Below are 23061 nucleotides of genomic sequence, written 5' to 3'. Positions count from 1 at the left end.
TGACACCCTCCTGGGGACCCTCTGGAGTGGAAGAGATCTTCTCTGCTCGGCCCCGATGGTTACGTGTGTCGTGTCTTGGCGCTGCTCAGCAGAGGAGAAACCACCTGCCTGCTCCATCCCTCAGAGTGCTCAGGGGTGGAAGGGCTTTCTGGAGCCCTGTGGACAACTGAGGTCCCACCTGGGGCAGCCGAGGGGATGGGGTGAGAGGTCTCTGCCCCTGAATTTCACCTCCTGCTTGCCACCAGCACCTCTGCTGTCCCCCTGTGAAGGGACCCACACCCAGGGACGTTGCTCCATGGGGCCGGGGGACGTGTCTGTCCCCTACCCCAAGACTTAGAGATGAAAGTGAGCGGGATGGGAAGCCCTCAAGGAATAGTTTGGGGCCATGGAAAACCACCAGAGACAGGCGGGTGCCTCACACGGTGGCAAAGTCACCCTTGGGATGGGGCACGGAGCACCACGGGATGGAGTGTGACCGAGGGCCACCCCACATCACCACCGCCTAGCTGCTCTCACCCTCCTCCCCCAAATATTTTCCAGCCCTGGACCTACACAGGTCCTCTCCAAAGCCCCTTCCAGGACACTCCCCAATGCCCTTGATGCCCAGCTCCAGAACTTCCCCGCAGCCACGGGTCACCCTGCCACGTCCCCGAGAGCCCCAGCAGCACCCACGGTGTCTGTTCGGTGCCAGCTCCGCTCGCTCCCTTAACCTATATCTGGGGGGCAAGCTGCCCCCCCGCCCACCCCATCCCACCCCACCCTGGTGCTGCCAGCACTCCCATTCCCGACGGGCAGCTCCAGCGCTGGGCAAAACCTCCCAGCAAAGAAGTCTCATAACTTCTGCTCTATTTATTCGCGCGGCGGCTGCCGCTCGCCACGGGGGGAGCGGGGAGGGTGGGAAGGTCCCGCGCGCCGCCCCGTCTCCCCGCGCCGCCGTTCCCCCCGTACACGTGAAGATGGGGCACTCGATGAGCTGCACCAGCTTGTCCACCTCGGTGAGGAAATCCACCGTGACCTCCAGGTCCCCGCTGGACGCGGCCGTTAAGGACGGTGCTCAGCTCGGGAGCGGGCGGCCTGCCGGTGGCAGATGGCTCGACCAGGAATGCCGGCTCTGCCAAACCCTCCCCGCGTCCGTCGTTTCCCTGCGGGAAGCGAGCGGGGATGGATGGAAACAGGACAAGTGGGCAGAGATGGAGGGAAAAGGCAGGCTGGCCCAAAAAAGCCAGTGGCTTGCCCCCTTGGCCCGTGGGGATGGCACAGAGGTGATGGCCAACGCTCCTATCCCTCCGCAGAAACACTGGGGAGGGAATCTGAGCGTGTTCCCAAGCTCCTTCGTACGGAAAGCTACTGGGGGAAGCTCAGTGTTTGCCGAAAATAATTGTTGTACCCTTTTTCCATGGCAAAAAGTAAGGCCAACGTGAGGGGAAGGGATCCGGCGTGTGCCTGGCGCAGGCGGCACTGCCCTCCCATCCCAGAGACACCATCCTGGTAACGACCAGGCTGCAGGTGGGAAGCTGGGCTGGCCCACGGGGTGACTCACTGGCCACAGAGGGGCCAGGGGCCAGCCCGGCCGCATGGAAAACCCCCAAAGGATACAACTTCTGGATGAGGTCGTAGGCGTGCTTGTAGTTCTGGGTAAGGAAGCAGAGGGACACAGTTGTCACCGGGTTGTGACACCAGGATCGGTACAGGCAGCAGAAGAGGTTACGGCTTTCCTGCGGAAAGACGGAGCCGTCGGCATCACCAGCGGGAGCGAGGACATGGCATGGAGAGCCCCGCGTGCCCGACGCCAACCCACGACCTCGTCCACCACGGGACGAGGGGCCAGAGGAGGGTGGCTGGGCCAGCGAGGGGACACCGCTGCATCGCTGGCCTTCAGCACGAGGAGGAGGAGAAGCCTTCCTCCCTCTCCTCGCCTTCCTTGGATGTCACCGGTGCCACCGGCAGCTGCTCGGCAAACCCTGCGGACGCGTTCCTGGCAGGGACAGCTGAGGGACACCTGTCCCCTGGCCCATGGCAGGGCGGAGGGTGGGAGATGGCAGCTGCTCAAGGGCTCAGGGAGCCCGTTCCCATCCTGGGGGGAGAAAACCAAGAGCTGGACACGTCCTCCAAAACCCCTCAACTAGGGACCACCCAAGCTCCCGCCCTGGGACCTGCCAGGTGGGGACTGAGCAGCAAGATGTGGCCTCAGGTGGCTGCCAGGTTCCCACGACCATCATTATGTGCCCCCCACCAGCAGCTGAGCCCACTCCCGCTGCCCATACCGGGGTCTTCAGGTCCTTCAGTTGGTTCCTTAGCTGGAAGAGCTCCGAGGACGTCAGCAGGATGGTGTTCAGGGTGTGCACCATGGTGGAGGCGAACTTGAGGTCCTCTTCCCGAAGCAGGATGTCTGCCATGGAGTGGAAGATGTTTTCTGCGTTCAGAAGTAGACAAAGCTGCCTGCGAACCACAGAGGAGAGAAACCAGGGATGGGGATGGGGATGAAGGATGGTTAATATCCACAGGTGGGACCCCGACCCGTGCCTGGCATCACCTCCTTCCTGCAGAAGGGCAGAACACAGTGGAGCCAATGCCGCAGCCCATGCCGATCCGCCCAGCTGAACAAACCGTGGGGTGTCCTCAAGGTTTTCAACATTTTAGACCAGAAACCAAAAACCCAGATTTTTTTTTTTTTTTCTTCCATGTTTGTTCGGATTTGGGGATTTCCTGGTTTTCTCTAGGCTCCTGCCTTCTCGGGCGGTTTGTGTGAGGACACCTGAACCGCTGTCCCAGTGCCGGCTCAGCATTCTGGTGCCCGTACTGGGGAGATCCAGGGGACCCCACTCAGCTCCCCAGCACCTTCTCCTGAAACTGGGATGCTCCCCAGTTTCCCAGGAACCTTGGCACTGGCGGAAATGCTGGCATCCCCCGGAGCATCTCTGCTTTCCCCCCAACTCCTACCAAGCTCTGATCCTCACCAGGGAATCCCACCTGGCAACCAAATCCTCTCCTGGAGGCCTCTCAGGAGGGTTTAGGAAACAAAACAAGGAGCAGGCACTTTGGTGGCTGGGTGGGAGGCATTCACTAGCTGCTTGGCACACCTGAAACACCTGCCCAGGGTCATATTTACACCTCCTGGGATGAGGAAGAGGAAGGAGGTGAGTTTCCAGCCTCCATCGTTGTGGGGAAAGACCATTGGAAGACCATATGGCTATGGGAAGACACCAAAGACCATACCCTGGGGACGCGGGAGGTGGACGAGGAAGGAAGAAATTTATTTTCCCTACCCAACGGGTGGAGGAAGAAACCCCCCCCAAATGCCTTCCTCCCCCCTCCTGGTCCTGCCAAATGACCCAGCCCCTCTCCATCGGCAGCTCCCGCATCCCGTGCGGCCGCCAGTGGACAATGAGACATTTTGTGCGGGCTTTTACGTAACGCAAGGCTGCGATCGCCCTGGACCCTGCTAAAACGGAACGGGGCCGTGATAAAGAAGCTCATTTATCCCAATTATTCTTACGTAACCGGCCGCATTCATAGGGATGAAAACGCTTCCCCAATTTCTCGCCGCTCGGATGCGGCTTGGCTGGAGGAGGGAGAGCGATGGGAAAGCGAAGCACGGAGGGAAGGGGAAGACGGAGCCAAAAGTGAATCAATAGCTTCATCCCCGAAAGTTCCCGGCATTGCCGGTGACCGGCTCCTCCGTACGGCTGCTTGGGGCCGGCGGGGGCCGCGGTGTTTCCCACCTTCCAGGCAGAAAGGCTACAAAAAAGAGCTCCAACAAGCTCTGCCGAACCAAAACCGGCGCCGCTGAGCGCTGGGGGCGATTCCGCGACCTCCGCAGCTGCCCTCGCCCTCCCACGGCAAAGCTGCTGGCAGGGTTCCCCCCTTCCCACCACAATTCCATGGAAAAGGAGGGCTCTCGCCTTCCATAAATAGGAGCTCTGACGCTTGCCTGGCTCACGCCGCGCTCCCGGCGAGCCGAACGCGAGCCGCGTGCTAATTCCGGACCTGGTTTCCGTGAGCGGGGAAGGGCTGGGGCTGTTCCCCCTCCTCTCGCTGGCACCAGCAAACTGGAAACCTTCGGGATGTTAAAGGAGCAGCCGGGCAGAGGCTGTGTGTCACCCTCCCCAGGGATGCTGCCCATTGGAGTGCCCACCCCTCCCACCGCCCCCAGGCAGGGGCTTTTTGAGAACCACCAGTGGAACGAGTTTGCCCTCGCTCAGCAGCTTGTCCCGATGCATCCGGAGATCCCGAACTCCCCGTTCGGAAGCCCAAAAGCGGTCCCTGAAGGAAAGGGGACAACTGGCCGACCACGCAGCTGCCACCGGCCTCCGTGACAGCAGCCGGCAGCTGAGCCCAACCGCCAGCGCCAGGCGGCTGCCGGTGGCACGGGAGGGGTCCCCTGGAGCCCATCCCCTGGGAGGCTTCGGTGGCACGAGGGGAACGCGAGGCTGGGCGGGAGGAGGCCGGGCCGGGGCCGGATGGGGGACAGGTGCCTTCGAACCGATCAGGCAGCAGCCGGGATGCCGGAGGGGTGGCTGCGGAAAGGGGATGGGGCAGAGGGAGCCATATCCCAGATATGTCCACCCCAGATATATCCACCCCCCATAAATACATGTTTTTAGATATATACTCCCCCCAAAATATACATAGACCCCAGATATAGACACACCCCAATAACGGCGATGACGAAGCGCGGGGTTCGGGTCGTTAAAATTTAACTCCTGACATTAAAAAGGGTTATTTGAGCCTTTCCAACGGAGCCGAGGAATGTGACGGGGGACACCCCCCACCCGTTGCCTGGGATTTGGGCTCCCAAGGGACCCAGCGCGTCACATCCAGCTCCAGGATTCCGGGCTGCACCCCACGAAGCACCAGGCATCCTCCACCGCTCCGATCCGGCGGCCACTGATTTGCCGGTGCGGCGACGGTGACGAATTCCCATGGGTGGGGTGGGATGGGGTGCCATGGGGTGGGCTCGGAGGGGGCCGAGCCAAAAGCAGCGGGGCAGGGAGCACTGTGGGGGCCGTGTGCCCGAGCCCAAGGGACGTCAGGGCAGCGGGGGGGCTTCAGAACCACATCTCCAATTAAGGACAAGCCCCGGCGTCCTCCCGGCCCTCTGGCTTTGACGGCCTGGAAACCCTGGAAACCCAGCTAATCTAAACAACATCATCATCATCATCATCATCGCAGGGAGCTGTCGGAGCTCCCATCCCGCCCGCTGGCCCCGTTAACTGCTTCGGCCCCATCCTCTGCCCCGAGCCACCATGCAGGAACGGGGCGGTGGAGGGGCTGGGGCAGCCCGATGCGTGTTTGAAGGGGGTGAAAAGTTTGGTTTTCCACCAAATTAAAAAAAAAAAAAATAAATTCAGCCCCACTACGGATGGAGACGCCATCCCCTCTGCCGGCACCTGCAGGGAGCCCCGGGAAGGGAACAGTGCTGGCCCCCTCCCACGCTCAGCACCGTCCCGCTGCGTTCAATTAAGCAGGTGCTTCTTCGTTAAGCACCAGCGATTCGCTCTCTTGGCTGCGGGCGGATGTGGGGCCCCCCCGGCAGGGAGCGGATCCTTCCGTGTCCCAATTCCAGCAACCGGGACAGAGCCGGTGCTGGGGAAGGAGCCGGCTGAGGTTGGGGGGAGCGATGCTCCGAAGGGCTCTGTCCTGCTTTTCGGCTCGCATGTCCTGCAGCTGCGAGGATGGCAGAGGCCCTCCGTCCTTCCTCCCCATCCTCCTCTTCCTCTGCTCCCTTCCCTTCTCCTCCCCAAGGCTTTTTCCGCCATCCTTCCTCCCTGTGAGATGCCTTGGCTCAACCAGGAAAAGAGGCAACCCTGGTGCGGCCAGGCAGCTGGGATCCGTTAGGAATTTTGCAGAGGAAGCAGAGATAAAATTAGGATGGGAAGGGGAGAGGGAGGAGAGAGCGGGGAAGGCAGGAGGGAATCCCAGTCCTCCATTTTTCTTCTCGCTTTTGCCGAATCCGGCCTCCAGAGCCGCTCGTCCGGGCGAGGGAAACCATGGCAACCCTGGCAGCTCCCGCTTGGAAAATCCATCGCGTTTGTGCGAGGGATGGCAAAGGGTTTCGGATGCTCGGGAGCAGTGGGGCTCCTTTGGCTGGAGGCAGGTGTCTCCTCCATCTCCTCTCTCCCACCCATCCCTTCCCATCTCCAAGCAAGGCTCCATTGGGACGTTTCCCTAACGAGCTCGGATCCTCGTTAAGATGCAGAGAGGACCCAGTGGGGTCTGGCTCCCGGGGATGGGCTTGCAGGCACCGAGATGGAGCGAGATATGTGGTGGAGCACCAGTATCTGCTGGATTTGGGATGCTGTAGAGTGTGACCCAGCCAATGAGAGTCCAGGACAGCACGGAAAAGTCCTTTGGAAGGGCAGATCCGGAGCCAGGAGCCGTCATGGCTCATCCCAGGGGAGCAAAGAGGCTGCTCAAGGCAGGGAGACAACGTGAGCAAAACAAAGCAGGACTCACGCCTCCTTTTTCACGTGGCGTTTGGACCCTTCGTGATGTCCCGAGGTCCGGCTCTTGCTCTTGGAGACGTCAGGAATGGGAGCGCGGGATCAAAGGGAGCCCGTCAGTGGGAAGGGCGAGGGTGGTCAGACCCAGTTCACCCAGTTCACTTTCCTTCCCACCTCACCAGCTCCGCTTTCTCGTGATGGTTACTGAGCTCCCCCGGGGAAAGCTGCGGAGTAGAGACGTGCGGATCCAGGGAGGAGACGTGTGGATGCGGGAAGAGACGTGTGGCTCTCGGGAAGCCAGAGACGAGCCCTGCGACACTTTCACTTGAAAAGGGAAAGGTGCGGAGTGTTTCAGTGCAAACAAGAAAACCCTCCCACGCAGCGTCTGCTCGGCAGAAGCCGTCGGCACTCCGACTGCAGAAGGAGCCCCGGGGCCAGCCCGACGCTGGGCTGGGGCCGTCTCCTCCGTGACGTGCTCCCCAGGGACCCCTGGCAGCCCCGGAGCTGGTGGGATGAGTAACGTCAAGGCAGGGGAAAGGCAGCAGCTCCCGGATCCAGCGCTGCCAGGCTCTGGGAGCCGGGAGCCAGGGCAAAAAGCCAGCGCGGGGACATCGTGGGCCACCCACGCACGGGGACTTCCCCAGAGGTTCTTCTCACTGGATGCAAAATTTCCCATCACCATGTCGAAACCCAGAGGTCTCTGTAGAAGTCTGGTGAGGCCAAACTTGGCCTTTTTTGGGTTTTTTTCCCTCATTCCTGCAGCACAGAAGTACATTAGTGTTTCGGACAAGCTGGGCAGGTGCCGAGGTCCTGCTCGCACCGCGTGGGATGTGCCAGCAGCCCTCCAGGGCAGCGTTTTTCCTCTCTAACCATTCCATGAAGTTCACAGAAACCAAACCTCTTGCCCACCTCTTCTGCCGGGCTTGGTGGTACCAGCCACGAGACACTCCAAGAGTCCCAGTGTGCAATTACATGAACCCAGTTTTCCAGGGAAAGCAGCCCAAATCCAGCCGCCCTGAACACTGGACGTGCTCAGAGCCGCTGGCTGCTGCAAGGACAGCTCGGTGATGCCGTGCTGGGCGCGGACGATGTGCCAGTGGTTTGAGAACCGCCATGGACATGGGCAGAGTCGTGCTTAAACCTTCTTCCCTTCAGCTGGTGAAACTGTATCTCGGTCCTGCAGAGCCTCCAATCCTTGGCTTCTGCTCCACTTGGGCACTAGGACTGCCAGGATGGCCCTGTCCCAGCTGGCAGGTATCCCCACTGCCCACCTGCCTGCCAAAGCTGGGAGGGTCGCCTCCTGAGCATGTCCACCTCAGCTCCTGGTGAACCCAGCCTTGTCCCCGTCCCAGATGTTGGCTGCCTGGAGAAGGGCGTCCTTCAAAGAGGTCACCTTCAGTTCATAAAGCAGATACATCCAACACCTTCGGGCACTTAATGCTCCGTGAAATACCCACAGCTCCAAACAGGAGGGGGAAACCAAGGAGAAGGAAGAGTTTCTTCAGAAGGAGCTTCTTCAAACTTCTTCTGATCGTCTTCAGCACAGAAGATGATCAACTTCTAATATTCGCTGGGATGGGCCAGAAGCTAAAAGATAACTAAATTCGGAAACTCAATGGGCCACTCAGCCCAAGGCACCGTCAAACTCCTCCACGTAACGCAGGTGAACGTGACAGCTTCTCCAAGGTGAAGCCCACCGGACACACACCCAGCACCAACCTCCAGCTGCCCAAGTTAGTGTTTCCCAGGAGTTTCCTCGAGGAAACCTCACAGTGATGCATGGCTAAAGCTGTCCTGCCCGTGAGTGTGCAGCCATCGAGGACCTGTCAAGCTTAGAAGATGCTGCAGGACCATCTGAGCATCTACAGGAGGCTCACCTGGAACAAAGGCAGTTCTCCCCCTCTGAACTGCCCAGGAAAGACAAAAACCAACCCCCTGAGGCATCTCTTCTCTGATTTCAAACTTGTCAATGACTTGACAGCAAAATGGATGGCAAATGTGAGTCTCACCTTGTTGCCCGGGGCTCCTGGGGCTTTCAGCCACAGGCAGGAGGCAGAGGCAGCAGCGTCACAGCACGTGCCTGGGCTGAAACCCCGGCTCCAGCCCACCTCCCCAGCCCGGGACTGACCCCGAGCAGCGGCGTTTCCAGGCGAACACCCTCCCTTTGGAAGGGGAGGAAGAGCAGGGGCTGGCTGGGGAGGACGGGGGAGATGCGTAAAGCGGCAGCAGATCCGTCCTCCGAGACGCACGCTCCCCTTTCAGGCTGACAGCTGTGGCCTCATTTTCAAGAAAACTGACAAGCGCCTTATTTCTCCCCCTATAATTTCTCTCCGCTGCAAATAAAATAGGTTAAAGGAGCGGGAGCGACGCTGTGACAGCGGGAGCCGGGAAAGGCTGATGGGGTTTGGAGCGCGGGCACCACGTGCCAAGAGACGGGAGCCGCGGTCCCTGCGCTCGCCCGTCCCATCGCTTCGCTTCACGACGCAAAAATAAAAGTGCTTTTGCTCCTAAAAGCGTGTTTCTCCTCCGTAGGGAAGGTAAATCTGGGGGAAGACGGTCCCGCTGGGCAGCCCCAGACCTCTGAAAGCCCAAGGATGGGCAGTGTTTGAGGGTAAAGGTCTCCAACACCATGTGTTTGAAGGTGAAGCTTTCCAGAAGGAAAGAAAAACGGGACTGGAAGGGGGTGGCAGTGTCCCACGGGTGGCAGCAGGAGGGGATGAGTGTGCCCGGGGTGGGAGGCGAAGCTGCCTCGTCTCTTCTGCCAACATCTCGACTCGGAGCCGCTGCTGACTTTGCCATCCCTTTGCCGTATTTCGCTCCACCGGCTCAAATCCGCCACCGCGGTGCTAATCCTCGTGTGACTTTCGGGACAAGGGACATCCGGGAAGTTCCGGCGGGAAGTGCTGGCGCACCCTCGCCCGCCTGCCACTCGTGCTTGCGATGGGCGGGCAGCGTGTGACGAGGGAGGGCTGCGCATCTGGCACCAGCCCACCTGCGAGATGCACGAAAGCAGCCAGGAATGGGAAAAAAAAGAAAAAAAAAAATAAAATCCCTTGGTGAGAGCAGCGGGAGGCAAAATGTTCAGCCCTGCCTCGAGGATTTTAAGCGAGCGTGTCCCACGTCTTGGGGATAATCCCAGGCGAGATCCTCTGGAAGAGAGATGGGGGAAGAATGCTGGTCTTCAGCCTCTCCCAGACTCCCTGTCCTGGCTTTTCCCTCCATGGAGATGAATAAACCAAGATGTCACGTTTGGAGAACAAGAGAAGGAAGCACCGCCAGGACCTCCCAGTCCCGACCGATGGGATCAGACGGGTTAATTCAGCAGCTAAAAGCCAAAACCACCCGCCTCGCCTGCACCATGACCATCACCTCCCCGCGACAAGGGTCCTCACCCCCTCGGCCGGGCAAAGGAAAATCTAGGAGACACCTGGGGAGCTGCTTGTGCTGATCCCTGCTCCAGGGAACGCGATGGTCAGCAAGCACGGGAGCAGCTGTGGGCTCCTCTTCCCACTGCCCAGCCCACCTTTTGCCGGCTCTCCCCTTCCCTGGCCTGCTTTTCCGGAGCAATGCCAGGGAAAATGTTGGGAGGGAGCAAATATTCCCTCCCCAGGGACCTACCCTTTGAAGGAACTTGGCTGTTTTGGGAGGATTTTCCTCCCCTCCGCACACTTCCCCTTCCTCCCCTCCACCCTCTCGCTGACCCGAGTCGCTCCCAGCCCGCTCCGGCGCTGCCGCTCACATGTGCTTCCCATTTTTCTACAGGAAAACTCATCACATCCTTCCAGCCAGCTCTGAGCACAGCCGGTCCCGGAGCAGTTTCAGTGGGCAGGACAGCGAGGTCGACCCCAGGGACCGGTCCCTGTCCCCCTCCACAGCTCCTCCAGCCCCCATGGCTCGGTGAAGGCATCTCCCACGCTTCCCTGGGGGGCCCAGCCCCAGCTCCTGCTATCCCAGCAGGCACAGCCTTCGGCAGAAGAACCCAGCTCCTCCATCATGGAGGCTGACAGCCTAGATCTGACCTCTAGCTTGGGGGGGAATGGGGTTCATGCCCCCCCCCATCCCCAGCCGCCGACCTCCAGCTCCCGCTCCATGGGGCTGCGGGGGGTATGGGAGAGCCCAGCGCGACGCCCCACAGCCTCAGCTAATTAAAAGCTCATTAAGCACACGCTCCCTGGGGCTTGCAGAGCCCATTGAGTGATGGAAAATAGGCAATGGGGCTTTTCAAGGTACAGGGGGGTCACTGGCTCCCACCCCAAATTCCCATCAAAGCCCAAGAGGCACCCGCGCCCGGCTGGGGCAGTGGGACACACGGAAAAACAAGAGCCTGGATGTCCCCAAGCCACTAAACCACCACTCCGGATCTCCAGCCACGGAGCTTCCCATGGCTGGGTGACGGCAGAGCCAGGGAGAGGAGATTTTGGGGAGTGGGCAGGATTTAAAGGGAGGCACTGAGGCACCAGACCCCACTGGGAGCCGGGGGCTGCTCCATCACCCCGGACTGGGATGGGAGCGAGGAAGCTCCACTTTCTGCTCTGCGAAGGACTGGAAAGAAATACCAATAATAAATAAACACAAAGCTTTCTCTGGTTCCTCCTTTCGGCACGGCCCGGGGAGGGGGGGCCGGAGCACCCACAGCTCATCGCAGCCGACGGGAAGGGCAGGCAGCCAGCGGGATTTTCGCAGCCTCGCTGCTTCCCGACACAGAAGCTTCCCTTGTCGGGCTCACAGCTGTTTGGATTTTACCCGAGTTCATATCGCAGTTTATCAAAGAGGCTGCGTATTTTTTTTTTTTTTTTTCACTCTCCCCTTTTTTTTTTTTCCCACTTTCTCGAGTACAAACCGAACGGTTCCCGCGAAAACAAACGCAGGTTTTGTTCCGCAACGCAGCGATCCGGAGGGTGGGAGAGAGGAAGAGGAGACATGTCATCCCCTCTGTCCCCAGCCCCCTGAATTGTTCGCTGGTGGAGGGATTTTGGGGGTACAGAGCTAGAGGGGGCCTGGGGGCATCGGCACATCCAAAGGGAGGAAGAGCAGGATGGGATCCCGGGGGGGCTGGGAGAGGAGGAGGATTTGGGTTCGCCCAGCTCTTGATTGTGGTGATGGGCTGGGAGGTGGGAGAGCGAGGCTGGAGGGAAGGATGAGGTTAAGGATGGGGTGGGGGGGCCAGGATGGGGCTGGGAACCAGTGTCCAGGGGCTTTGGCATCACCTCCCACCAAAGCCGACACCAACCAGCTCCGTACAGCAGCCCTGGCGTGTCCTGTGCTATCCGAGCCTGCGGCTAAACCCCAGTATCCCACTCCATCCCCACTGGGATAGCGGGGGGCTGCCCTTCTCTTCCCATCCCCCATCCCAGACAGTGGGGACAGCCCTGGGAACACCAGGCAGGCCCAGGAAAAAGCGATTTAATGTGCTCCTCGCTGCTGCCAAGAGCATCCGATGGCTGCGATCCACGCTGGCCCTCCGCTCTCCCACCCCTTTTTCCCATTCCCCATCCCGGGTAGCAGGTCCAAGCTCACTTGGCTGCTTTTTCTCTACTTTTTGGGGAGAAAGGGGTATCGTGCCATCAGCCCCAGCCTCTCTCAGAAGCAGAAAAGTCCCCTCTTGCCCCCAAAAAAGAGGGGACCGGCCACTCCGGCCCCACGCCAAGGGCATCACCATCGAGCCCTTCATGAACCCAACGTGAGGTGTTGGTGTTTGTCCCTTCTGCTTTGCTATTCAGCGTCATCCCAGCAGGACTTCGAGCCCTCCAGGAAAAGGCAGGATTTCCAGCTGGGTGAGCTCTTCCCGTTGGTGGGAACCAGAAATCCCAGCACGAGACTCGGGATTTTCCAGCTCCTCAGCAATAAATTGGCCAAGTAACTTTATCTGATCGAACCACTTATGTCTTCCAGAGTGGCTGGAGAACCAGCCCACCCTCCCAGCCACCCCTGACGGGGCTCAAGCACCCCCTCCCCACAAAAACCCAAGGACCATCCCCAGTCGAACGGACCAGCCTTGCCGCGTGCGTTGCACGGGAGGTGGCCGGAAAGTTGTCCCAGGGTCCAAAACTGGCCTCTCCGGGCTTAAAAAGTTCCGCCTTTCACTTCGAAGCGTCGGCACACAACACGCACAGGGATGTCTCCAGGGGCTCCAGCACATCCCATAGCCCGGAGGGTTCCTGTGCCGTCCTGGCAAGGAACGTCAGCCGCCAACGCCCGAGCTGCTCCGTCTCAGGGAGCTACGAGAAGCGTGTTGCCTCGGCGTCAGGCTCGGCTTCGCGAGCCAAACCGGCTCCTAAGCTCAGACGGACCCCGGGGATCATAGAATCATAGAATCATAGAATGGTTAGGGCTGGAAGGGACCTTCAAAGGCCATCTAGTCCAACCCCCCTGCAAGGAACAGGGATATCTCCAACTAGATCAGGTTGCTCAGGGCCTCATCCAACCTGGCCTTGAACGTCTCCAGGGATGGAGCATCCACCACCTCTCTGGGCAACCTGTTCCAGTGTTCTACAACCCTCATGGTAAAAAATTTTTTCCTAATATCCAACCTGAACCTACCTCCCTCTATTTTAAAACCATTACCCCTTGTCCTATCACAACTGGCCCTCCTGAACAGCCTCTCCCCATCTTTCTTGTAGGCCCCCTTGAGGTACTGGAAGACCGCTATAAGGTCACCCCGGAGCCTCCTCTTTTCCAGGCTGAACAGCCCCAACTCTTTCAGCCTGTCCTCATAGGAAAGGTGCTCCAGCCCTCTTATCATCTTTGTGGCCCTCCTCTGGACCCTCTTCAACTGGTCCATGTCCTTCTTATGATGGGGACTCCTGAACTGGACGCAATACTCCAAGTGAGGTCTCACGAGGGCAGAGCAGAGGGGGAGAATCACCTCCCTCGACCTGCTGGCCACGCTCCTCTTGATGCACAACCGGAGAAGAAGGGAGAAGATGGCTCCTTCCAAGGAGCTATCCTTCCAACCTTATCCTCAAACCACACTCTGAGCAGCAATGCCAACATCCATCGGGAAGGGCTCAGCCTCTCCCTTAATCCCTCCCCATCCCATAGCGCCGGTACCACAAGCGAGTGTTAAATCCAGCTCGGAAATCTTGGGATGAGCCCAAAAGCTCGGTGCCGCTCCACCGCCCGTGTCCCGAGCAGCCGGGCAGCTTTCCCTCCTCTGACTGTGCTGCTCCGCCGAGCCATGTGATGCTTTTGGAAGCTCCTCCGCATTTTTCTGCTGCTCGGAGCTGTCGTCGGGAGGCCAGCGGCGGAATGGGAATGTTTGCTCCTTGCTTAAGGGCTCTATGGAGGCCAGGAGGGTGGTGAGGGCAGGTAGCTCCCCATCAGCACGAAGGTTGGAAGGTCTCGGGTCCACTCATCAAGGTGACCTGGAGTGATGGCTTGAGAGGAGAAGGCAGCGCTTGGAATTCTGAGTTTTGAAGGTGGAATAACTTGGAGAAAATGGATGCCAAGTCAAAAAAAAAAAAAAAAATTATTCGAAGAGACCGTGGGAGGAGGTTGGTCACCTCTCCGGTCCCTCAAGGGAAGAGGGGTGGAAAGAGTGAGATGTTTTTTTTCCCCACCAAAGGAGATGGTGATGGGCAGGCGACCATCCCGCTTTGCTCCGGAGGACTCTGGGTGGTTCGTACCCCTCGGCACATCCCCTTCACAAGAAGGGTCCCTCTCCCAGGTGGTCATAAGGCATCTAAGCAGCTTTGAAGAGGCTTGAAGAGCCTTCTCCTGGTGCTGCCCTTCCCTTCTCCTCCTGCCAGGGCTGAGTCTGGAGCTGCGCCATGGCCGTAGGCTCTCCCTGTGTGAGGTCCCCTCGGGTGGTGGCACGGACGAGGTGTCACACCATGGTTTGATCTGGAGACAGGGTGCTGGGTCCCAGCAGACCAAGAAGGGCATCTCTTGGATGCACCAGCAGCGCTGGTAGATGGTCATTCCCCAGCCTGGTGGTCCCAGGTGAGGGAGGAGAAACGATCTGGATTCTTCCTTATGAGCAACAGAAGCTTTTGGAGCTGCTCACCTGTTGTTTTAAAGGTGGTTGGCATTTCCGTTTACCTCCACCCTGTCTTCTCTGGCAAACCATCTCGAGATACCCAACTTGGCACCGGGGTCACTGATGGTGAGACCACCCATCGCAGCCCCCACCTCTGCCCCAGCCAGGCTCAGAGGGTGAGCTCTGCCCGGGTGGGGGCTGTGGGTGCTTCTCCCACCCATCTTCCAACGCTGGGGAGGCACTTGGGGACCACGGGTCCCTACAGAGCGAGAGATGGTCCCACCTCCACAGGCTCCTGCAGAAATTGCTCCTCAAACCACCACGCTCCCGTCCTCTGGCACACGACGTACCGTAACCTCTGCCTTGGGGACGCCGAGGCCATATTGGGAGAGGGACTAAAGTCCTTTCAGAGTCAGCAACCAGACATGAACGAGCTTGAGTTGGGTTAGAAATAAACCACCTTTAACCGTAGACCCTCCGCCCGACCTTCGAACTCTCCAGCCGGCAACGTGACAGGGAAAAATTGCTTTAACAAAAACCCCGTCGCCGTGTTTCCCTTCCCCCCGAGCGCTCATCCTTCACCTGCAAATCACTGCCTGAACCTCACAGCTCTATTTTCCTGCCCTGCTTTGCTGTTCCCGGGATGGCCAGGAGCAGAAAGGGCAGCGGGTGGTCCCAGAGGGGAGGGGACAACGATGGGTACAAAGGGAGCAAAGGGCTTGTGGCAGTGGTGGGGGAGGACCGTGCTTTAACACGTGCTGTCCCGGTCTCTCGAGCATCCCCCTCGTGCTCTCCAGCCCGGGATGAACCACCACCAGCATCTCCCAAGTCCAAGGCGAGGCTGGCTTCTCACCCGGCTGTGTGAAACAGCTGAGCTGGCTCGGGGACAGGGGAGGGGCATAACGTGGGAAGGCGCATACGGCTTCAATTTGAAAAGTGGCTAAAAATAGCACCACAAGGCTCCCACGTTCACCAGGTCTCACCGGCGAGACTAATCTTTTCCAAAGAGTCCTGTAAAAGTTCTCCTCTTCTACTCCGGCTTTTTCTGGAGGTTGCAGAGCCGTAGTTAACACCAGCACTTCAACCACCTTCAGTAGGTTTCAGAGTTAACCGCTAGTACCCCAGGGCATGGCTGACCCTTCCCAGAACCACCGCTTTGGCTCCAGCCCTCCACCTACCCCACGTCAGCCACAACGTGACTTGACAAAGGATAGAGTAATTTGTTTGTTTGGGGTTTTTTTTGCCTTTAATGGATTTTTTGGGGCATGAGTCACCATAAAAAGCCCTGACTTGCTGAGCCGCTGGGAAAGCCGGCCCTGCCAGAGCCGGAGGGAAAAATCTGAGGTGGTCACGATATGGGAGAGCTTTTAAACAGGACCCAGGCTCCCTGCTCTAATTGGCCTGCTCTTTAACGAGGAATAAAGCCGCTTCCCCTGCCAAGGGCTGCTCCAACCAGGGGCTGTGCTGACCGTGGAGCAGAGAGGGGACACTACAAGCGGGATATCGCCTCTGCCCTATTCTTAGATCCCCATATGATTAAACCCAACATTTCCAGCCTCCTATCAGAAGCCAAAATCCTTACGCTCAGTTAGATTATTTTTTTTTTTGGGAAATATAATATATTACACTAAAATTTAATGTAAGTGGGGGGAAACCTCTGACATCTTTGCCCTGCAGCCCAACCAGAGGCTGCAGCCCTGCCCTGCCCACGTTCCATCGTTTTCCCGACCCGCCGTGCTTCGCCTCGATGGCCGTCGCCCACGGGATGAATCCAATGGCAACGTATTGGTGCGTTCTCGGGCTGCCCGAAGACTCGGGCATGAACCAAACAGGTACCACTCAACACCCAGCTCGGCTTCGTGCATTTGGAGAGCTCTGCAGGCTTTATTTTCCGATGGCAGCGATGGGAACCCCCCGTCAGGCCCTCGGGCACCCCTCCACTGTCGGGAAGGCAGCTCTGTCCTCCCACGGGCGCACGGCTTGGCTTCCACGCTCTCCCCACCATCGTTTTGATGCCACCTCCCTGAAAGCGCGGGAGGAAAACCCAGGCTCCTGCCCCTTCCTCCCACCAACCTCCTCACCGATTTTTCCGCCTCGCCTCAACCGTTAAGTTCATTATTTCCCAGTGAGTCGAGGAATCGGTGTCCCTCGCTCCAGATTTCATTGCATTAAGGATGATGCCCTGCCAGCCACCACGACACTCAGCTTTCCAGCCTCTGCCTCTGCTCCTTAAAAAGCCGAAACAAAACTTCCCAACTTCCGAGCATCGGAACACACAGCTTTTTGGGGATGAGGTTTTTGCCAGGCGAGCATCTCGCCCAGCCGGGTGGAGGGATCCACTCGACTGGGCACCCCTGAGCACAAGCCCGTCTTCGCGCTCCGGCTGGTCTAGTTGTTTCTTAACGAAACGGGCTCTGACGACGCTATTTCATAAGGAGCTACTTTGCCTCCAGGAATGGGAGCAAGAAATATGGTGCCTCATGCGAAATACAAGTCCTATTTGCTCAGAAACCGTCTGCTGGTGAGCGAGGGGGCTGTAGAAACAGTTTTGGCTCTGAGGGAGCTTGGTGCTTGGGCTGCTTGACCCCGTCATCCCCTTCCCACCCTGCCCGGGGAGGGTGCTCGGGGGGTTCGGTGAGGTTCTCTGACCTGATGATAAAGGCTCCTCTGGTCTCCAGGAGTTTCCGTTCGCTGCTGAAGCGCTTGAGCAGATTGATCATGAACTTGTAGAAGTAGGAGTTCATGGTGGGGGTAGAGGGCGAGCACTCCAAGCCTTTTGGACCTGGGGAGGCAGGGGAAGGAGAGAGTGGGTTAGAGCAGCCGGGGCCCTCCTGCAAGAGCAGACACCCAAAACTGGGTCACAGCACTCAGCCAGAGGAGGGCTGGGGCACGAAAAGAAGATTTTGGAGCCTCGTGTAACTGCATCTGCTCAGTCCAAGCAGAGCCAGCCCCGCTGCAGCTCTCCCCATCCCAGGGGAAAGCATCTCGCGGTGGTCCCAGCCCTTGAAACGGGGTGAAAGTGGCTTTTTGGGAGATCATTCCAGAGCCACTCGGCTTTGGTAGCTGATTGGAGAAGGGTGTTTAAGGCATCAAGGATCAACCGGGGATCCCGTCTCCTCGGATCCGGCATGTACGCTCATCCCAAAATCCAGATTGCCGGTGAGCTGAAGAGCCTTTGACCCAGCGCCGCACGCCACGGCTGCCCCGAGCCCCGTGCCCGTAGCCGCAGACGCAGGCGGCCAGCCCCGGCTCACGGCACGGCCACCGGTTCACGCTTGGTGACGCGATTTCCCTCACGCATGAGCCGCTTGGGGCAACAGCATCACATACGACGTGTGGGGACCAGCAAAAAGCACCGGTCAAACCACAGCAGAACTCTGAGATTGAACCAAAAATTTTTTTTGTTTTGGTTTGTTTTTTTTCTCCCCGTCCCAAGAACAGCCAGTATTTCCATCAGATCGCCGAAGGAAACCTGGAGAGTTTGATTTATGAGACCCAGCAGAGCACGGAGCCGCCAATTAAAGACACAATCAAGCTGCCAAAGCCCTGGGAAGCTGATGGAAAAGCCACTGGGCTTGTTTTTCACCCTGCGTGTGCTGGTGATACCCAGAAAAGCAGGCGTGGGCTCAGCCAGGGCTTGGATTTGGCATCCGAGAGAACATACGCAGCCAAAGAAAAAGGCAAATAAACCAGGAGATCATCTGGATCAGAAGCTGGTGTCTCCTCTTTGCTGGAGCCGCGCGTTCGCCCGGCCTTGGGGCATCCAAACCCCCAAACCAGGCTTTGCAGCTGGCACCTCCCAGGGCGCCAGCATTCACCGTCGCATCGCATTTCCCCTCAGCTGTGGGAAAAACGATCTGGGTGGGAAAAAAAAAAAATAGGAACTAGTTGAGCCAATAAGCTTCAAAACAAAGGCACAGAGCTCTGCCAACAGAGCTGCCAGCAGGTGGGACATCGCACCTTCATCATCACCAGCCCCAACATCACAGCTGGTCCGGGGGAAAGTCTGATCTTGGAGTTTCTCCCTTCTCAAGACCCCCAAAAATCATCTCTCGGACCCCCACAGCACCAAGGGTGGTGTTGCTGCTGGGGCTGGTCTCTCTCAGCAGGAGCATGGGCAGCAGCTCCTGCCCAGGGCTCCCCACACGCAGCAAAGCCACCTTTGTACCCCACCGCAGTCCCGCATGCCGTCCGGTGACAGCCCACACCATTACACATCCTAAAATGCATCCCAAAGGAAAGAACTGGAGGAGGCAGCGACTCTTCTCCTCCCCAAAAGGTTCAGCCTGGAGGAAGCTGGTCAGGGAGCTGGGAGCAAGGAGGGACTGGGACATGCAGAGCAAAAACAAGTCTTAGTCCTGTTTTTTTAGGAGAGGAAAGTGTGATGTGATGGTCTGCACGTCCCAGGAACAACTTCAACCAGGCCAAGTGCAAGGTCCTGCATATGGGTCGGGGCAATTCCAAGCACAAGAACAGGCTGGGTGGAGAATGGATGGAGAGCAGCCCTAAGGAGAAGGACTTGGGGATGTTGCTTGAGGAGAAGCTCAACATGAGCCGGCACCGTGCGCTGGCAGCCCAGAAAGCCATCCGTGTCCTGGGCTGCATCCAAAGCAGCATGGGCAGCAAGTCAAGGGAGGGGATTCTGCCCCTCTGCTCTGCTCTCCTGGGACCCCTCCTGCAGTGCTGCCTTCAGCTCTGGGGTCCCCAACAGCAGAAGGACATGGAGCTGCTGGAGCGGGTCCAGAGGAGGCCACGAAGATGATCCGAGGGCTGGAGCATCTCTGCTCTGGAGACAGGCTGAGAGAGTTGGGGCTGTTCAGCCTCGAGAAGAGAAGGCTTTGGGGAGACCTTCCAGCAGCCTTCCAGTGCCTAAAGGGGCTACAGGAAAGCTGGAGAGGGGCTTTGGAAAAGGGTGTTTAGTGACAGGACACGGGGCAATGGCTTTAAACTGAAAGGGGAGATTTCCATGAGATCTAAGGAAGAAATTCCTCCCTCTGAGGGTGGTGAGGCACTGGCACAGGTTGCCCAGAGAAGTGTAGATGCCCCATCCCTGGAAGCGTTCAAGGCCAGGTTGGATGAGGCTTTGAGCAACCTGGTGTAGGGGAAGGTGTCCCTGCCCATGGCAGGGGGGTTGGAACTAGATGATCTTTGAGGGTTGCTTCCAACTCAAATCATTCTATAATTCCATGATTCACCATCCTTTGCCTCTGGGAGCATCGAGACCATCGAGACTCAGCACCACGGCATCCCCGGCTCGACAGAACTGTAGGAGCAGCTTGTCAAGCGTTCCTCCGAAGCACGAGAGACGAGCGGAGAGAAGTGTGACAAAAACTGTGGCTTAATTAATTGACGCTCACACCTCTCCTCGCTTTTCCCCGCAGCGAGACTTTGCAGATCCGTAACCCGCCAGATCGGCTGTCGACGGGCCTGGAGCGGGGCTGGTGGCATCGCACGGCTCTGCTGCCTTTTGGGTGTTTTATCTGGTATGGAGGAGGGAGCTGGGAGAAGAAAGATCCCTTCTCAAAGGAATGACGAACCTCAGCCCAGGTATCAGCCATAATAAGAAAAAACGGGAATTTTGGGCCCATGGGAACAGGAAGACAAGAGCTGGTAGAAACAACCTGCGGAAAGCAGGTGGGAATTGCATTTCCGTGGCCAAAATGAGTCTGTGCCACCCGGCCAGCCTGGACCCTTCTCACTGACTACAGCATCCTGCTGCACCCCGGGATGCTGGGCTACCAACTCCTTTCCCGAGGCAAGCTCCACAGCCTGGGCGCACAACCGGGCTTCTCGGATCCCCTACGCCAGCGCCCGTCCCCCCTACCCATGGGTGCTCGCTCCAGCGGAGCGCAGCCAACACCTGCCAAAACCCCCCCGGTGCATCCCCGAGCGCTCACCGCTTCGTGCCATTCCCATCGCTCACGCGGCCCCGCTATAAATCACGCGAGACAGGCAATTAGGGATCTATATTAAGGCCCTTATAAATATATATTGTGGAGCAGCCGGGAACATTCGGGCCGTCTGGCTGCTCGATGGGCTGAGCCATCTCGAGACCTACAGTGGCCAAAATGACCCCAAATTGCTCCAGGAGTCGGGGGGGGGACCTGGCAGAGTCCGACACAAACTTGGATTTTCCTACCGCGGCCGCGAAGCGCTGAACTTCCCCCTGGCAGAAACGCAACTTCCATTAATTCACCATAATTGGTTTCAAACCGGTCTTAATTAAAACGGGTGCGGACTCGCTTAGCTCCATTTAAACCAAATTTAAAGAAAATCAGACCGGAATTGATTCCTTTTCGAAGCAAGCTGGAGCTGGGAAAACTCTTTAAAGAGTATCCGCATGGGCAGCGGTTTAACTAAAACGATTTACCACAATCCCTAATTGAAGCAATTTCTGCTCGGATATAGGGAGGGCGAGCGAAGAGCTGGCGGGGCCAAGCATCCAGCACCTTCCCCTGGGGCATCATGTTCCCAGCTCAGCCCGGAGAACGACGTTCCTCGGCTCCTTCGGGAGCCGGTGGGATCAAGCCGGCAGCAGCCGAAGCCAGTCCATGAGCCTTCATCCCGTGCAGGGCTCGGCTCGAGCCGTGGGAGTCGGCGCTGCCAGATGGTGCCGGGCGAAACCCCGGGCGTCGAGGTGGGAATCCGCGCAGCGCCTTTCCCCGCTGCTCCCACCCCGGCAGCCTTCCCAGGATGTTTTGAATTTCAGCTTTCGCACACGCGCGGGGTGGCGAAGCCCAGCAGAGCCGGATAAAAATAGAGTCATAAAAAAGGCAAATCCTCCCCACTCCCGCTCCTCCGAAAACGCCGGCACGGGGAGTAGCTGGAAACAGATGCGGACGCGTCGGCAGCTCGGCTGGGCTCCGCAAAACCTCCGCTCTCCCCTCTCCGGGGCACAGGATGCCGCCGAGGCAATAAACCCACCGAAATTTGGGATCGCATGGCCGCGGGCTGGGCTCAGCCGGCTCATGCAGAACCACCCGGGCACACGGATGCTTCTCCCCTTCCTTCCCGGCTGAAGAGCCACAGGTTTGTAATTCCCAAGACTCCAGCATCTCGCCCCGAAAGGGCTGGGGAAGATATTTTGATGCCAAACGAGGCTTTTGCCGCGCTGAGCCTCCGGATCCCCGCAGCCGCCTCGGCGCAGGGCAGCGGCAATGCCCACGCCGGTGGGTTCCCAAGGAAGGTCAGCAGCGCGCTGCTGCCTCGGTTCTCCTCGTTTGAGGGAATCGATGAGTGCAAACGCAGCCGAGGGCACAGCTCAGACAACGTACGGGAGAAGAAAACACCCAGCGGAGCTGCAAAACCAGGAGTGGTTCAGCTCGGTGGTGAGTTCGGAGCAGGCTGAGGCTCCAGTGAGGAGAGAAGAAGCACAGGGAAGATAATTTGGAAGCAGGGAATGGGCTTTGCGAGGCCATTTCTGCACCGATACGCATTTTCATTGTTTTCAGCTCATTCCTCACCCCCCCCCCCTTCCTTCAAATTCCTTGCAATGTCTTGGGGAAACTGAGGCAGCCCAGCAAAGTAACGACCCCTGGGCACTTGGCTAGGAGCAATGGTACCTGCACCATCAACTCCTCCTGCATCAGCCCCTGCAGACCAGCAGTCAGGGCTTTTATTGGGAATCCCCATCCTTCCCGGCCAGCCATGTGCTGTATCCATCTCCAGAGGGATCTGAAGGCACGCTGGCTAGGTTATGGCTACGGTCCAGATGGTCTCTTCTGGGCTTTCCCACAGCATCCCAGCATCGTTGCAGCAGAACATCCAAGAAAAGCAACAAATCACCCTTTTCTTCTCACTCCCCTCCTCTCCAAGAGGCAGAAGAGCATTTCGGAGAGTCAACCCTCCTCAACAGCTCCAGGCCAGGAGGGAAGGAGACAGCAGAGCCACCGACCACCAGGAACCAGAGCGTTATGCTCAGAGCACTCAGGAGCAACAGGTCCTCCCTCTCTTGCTTCTTGGCTCCTCTGCTCCCTGCTCTCGCACTCCTGATCCGGTGGAACCTCTTGGAAACCGGCTCCTTTGGGAGCAAGTGGTCCATTGCGTGACGTTGGCTATCTCCTTGCCTTCTGCAGGAATGATGAGTGAGGAGGGTTTCCCTTTTATCCTCCCCTACCATTGGAAGGGCCAGTTTACCAAATCCGAGCCATCTGACAAGGGGCCAGCTTTTCCTTCCTACCTTTCATGGATGCTCCTGTGCCCTACGGACTCTCATCTGGTGTCTTCAGAGCCTGCCCTAACGTTTTCCAGACCTTGTGGAGGTGGGACCTTGTCCTACTCTGCAGATCTATGATTACACAAAGAAAGCAACAGACAACGTAAAGTGGTTTGGCTCACTGAGAACAAAATCCCTCAAAAAAATGTCGATAGGAAACCCTCTATATCACCCGCATGTCTCCAGTTTGGCCCAGGCTCTGGAGCTCCACACATTCTCCAGTGGGGACACGGCAAGTCCGCACTCGACAGATGACATTTCTCAGAGACTTTTAGCAGCCTCCTCTGGGGTAATCTACCAAGTCCTGGAGCATCCAGGGACTGTCGGTGGAGACCAATGACCCATGTATGGAGCTGGCCTCCTGGTAAACATCCTATAGCTCAGTGGGTCCCTGTGACCTCCGGCAGGAAGCCGGGCAGAAGAGA

General features: G+C 58.3%; 1 protein-coding gene across 1 annotated transcript in view; it reads right to left on the bottom strand.

Moving 5' to 3' along the window:
- The window catches only part of VAC14 (VAC14 component of PIKFYVE complex), a 59703-nt gene that overhangs the window by 2621 nt on the left and 34021 nt on the right, over positions 1–23061 (bottom strand). The window contains exons 14-17 of the mRNA XM_086620810.1: positions 17071–17203; positions 2265–2439; positions 1597–1715; positions 949–1028 (exon numbers count right to left, since the gene is read on the bottom strand). Coding sequence (XP_086476936.1) covers positions 949–1028; positions 1597–1715; positions 2265–2439; positions 17071–17203 — 507 coding nt within the window. The remainder of the gene's footprint in view (positions 1–948; positions 1029–1596; positions 1716–2264; positions 2440–17070; positions 17204–23061) is intronic.

This window comes from Tauraco erythrolophus, chromosome 15, assembly GCF_009769465.1.
Source record: "Tauraco erythrolophus isolate bTauEry1 chromosome 15, bTauEry1.pri, whole genome shotgun sequence".
Lineage (NCBI taxonomy): Eukaryota > Metazoa > Chordata > Aves > Musophagiformes > Musophagidae > Tauraco > Tauraco erythrolophus.
The sequence above is the reverse complement of the archived record's forward strand: the minus strand, read 5'-3'. Positions and strand labels throughout refer to the sequence as shown.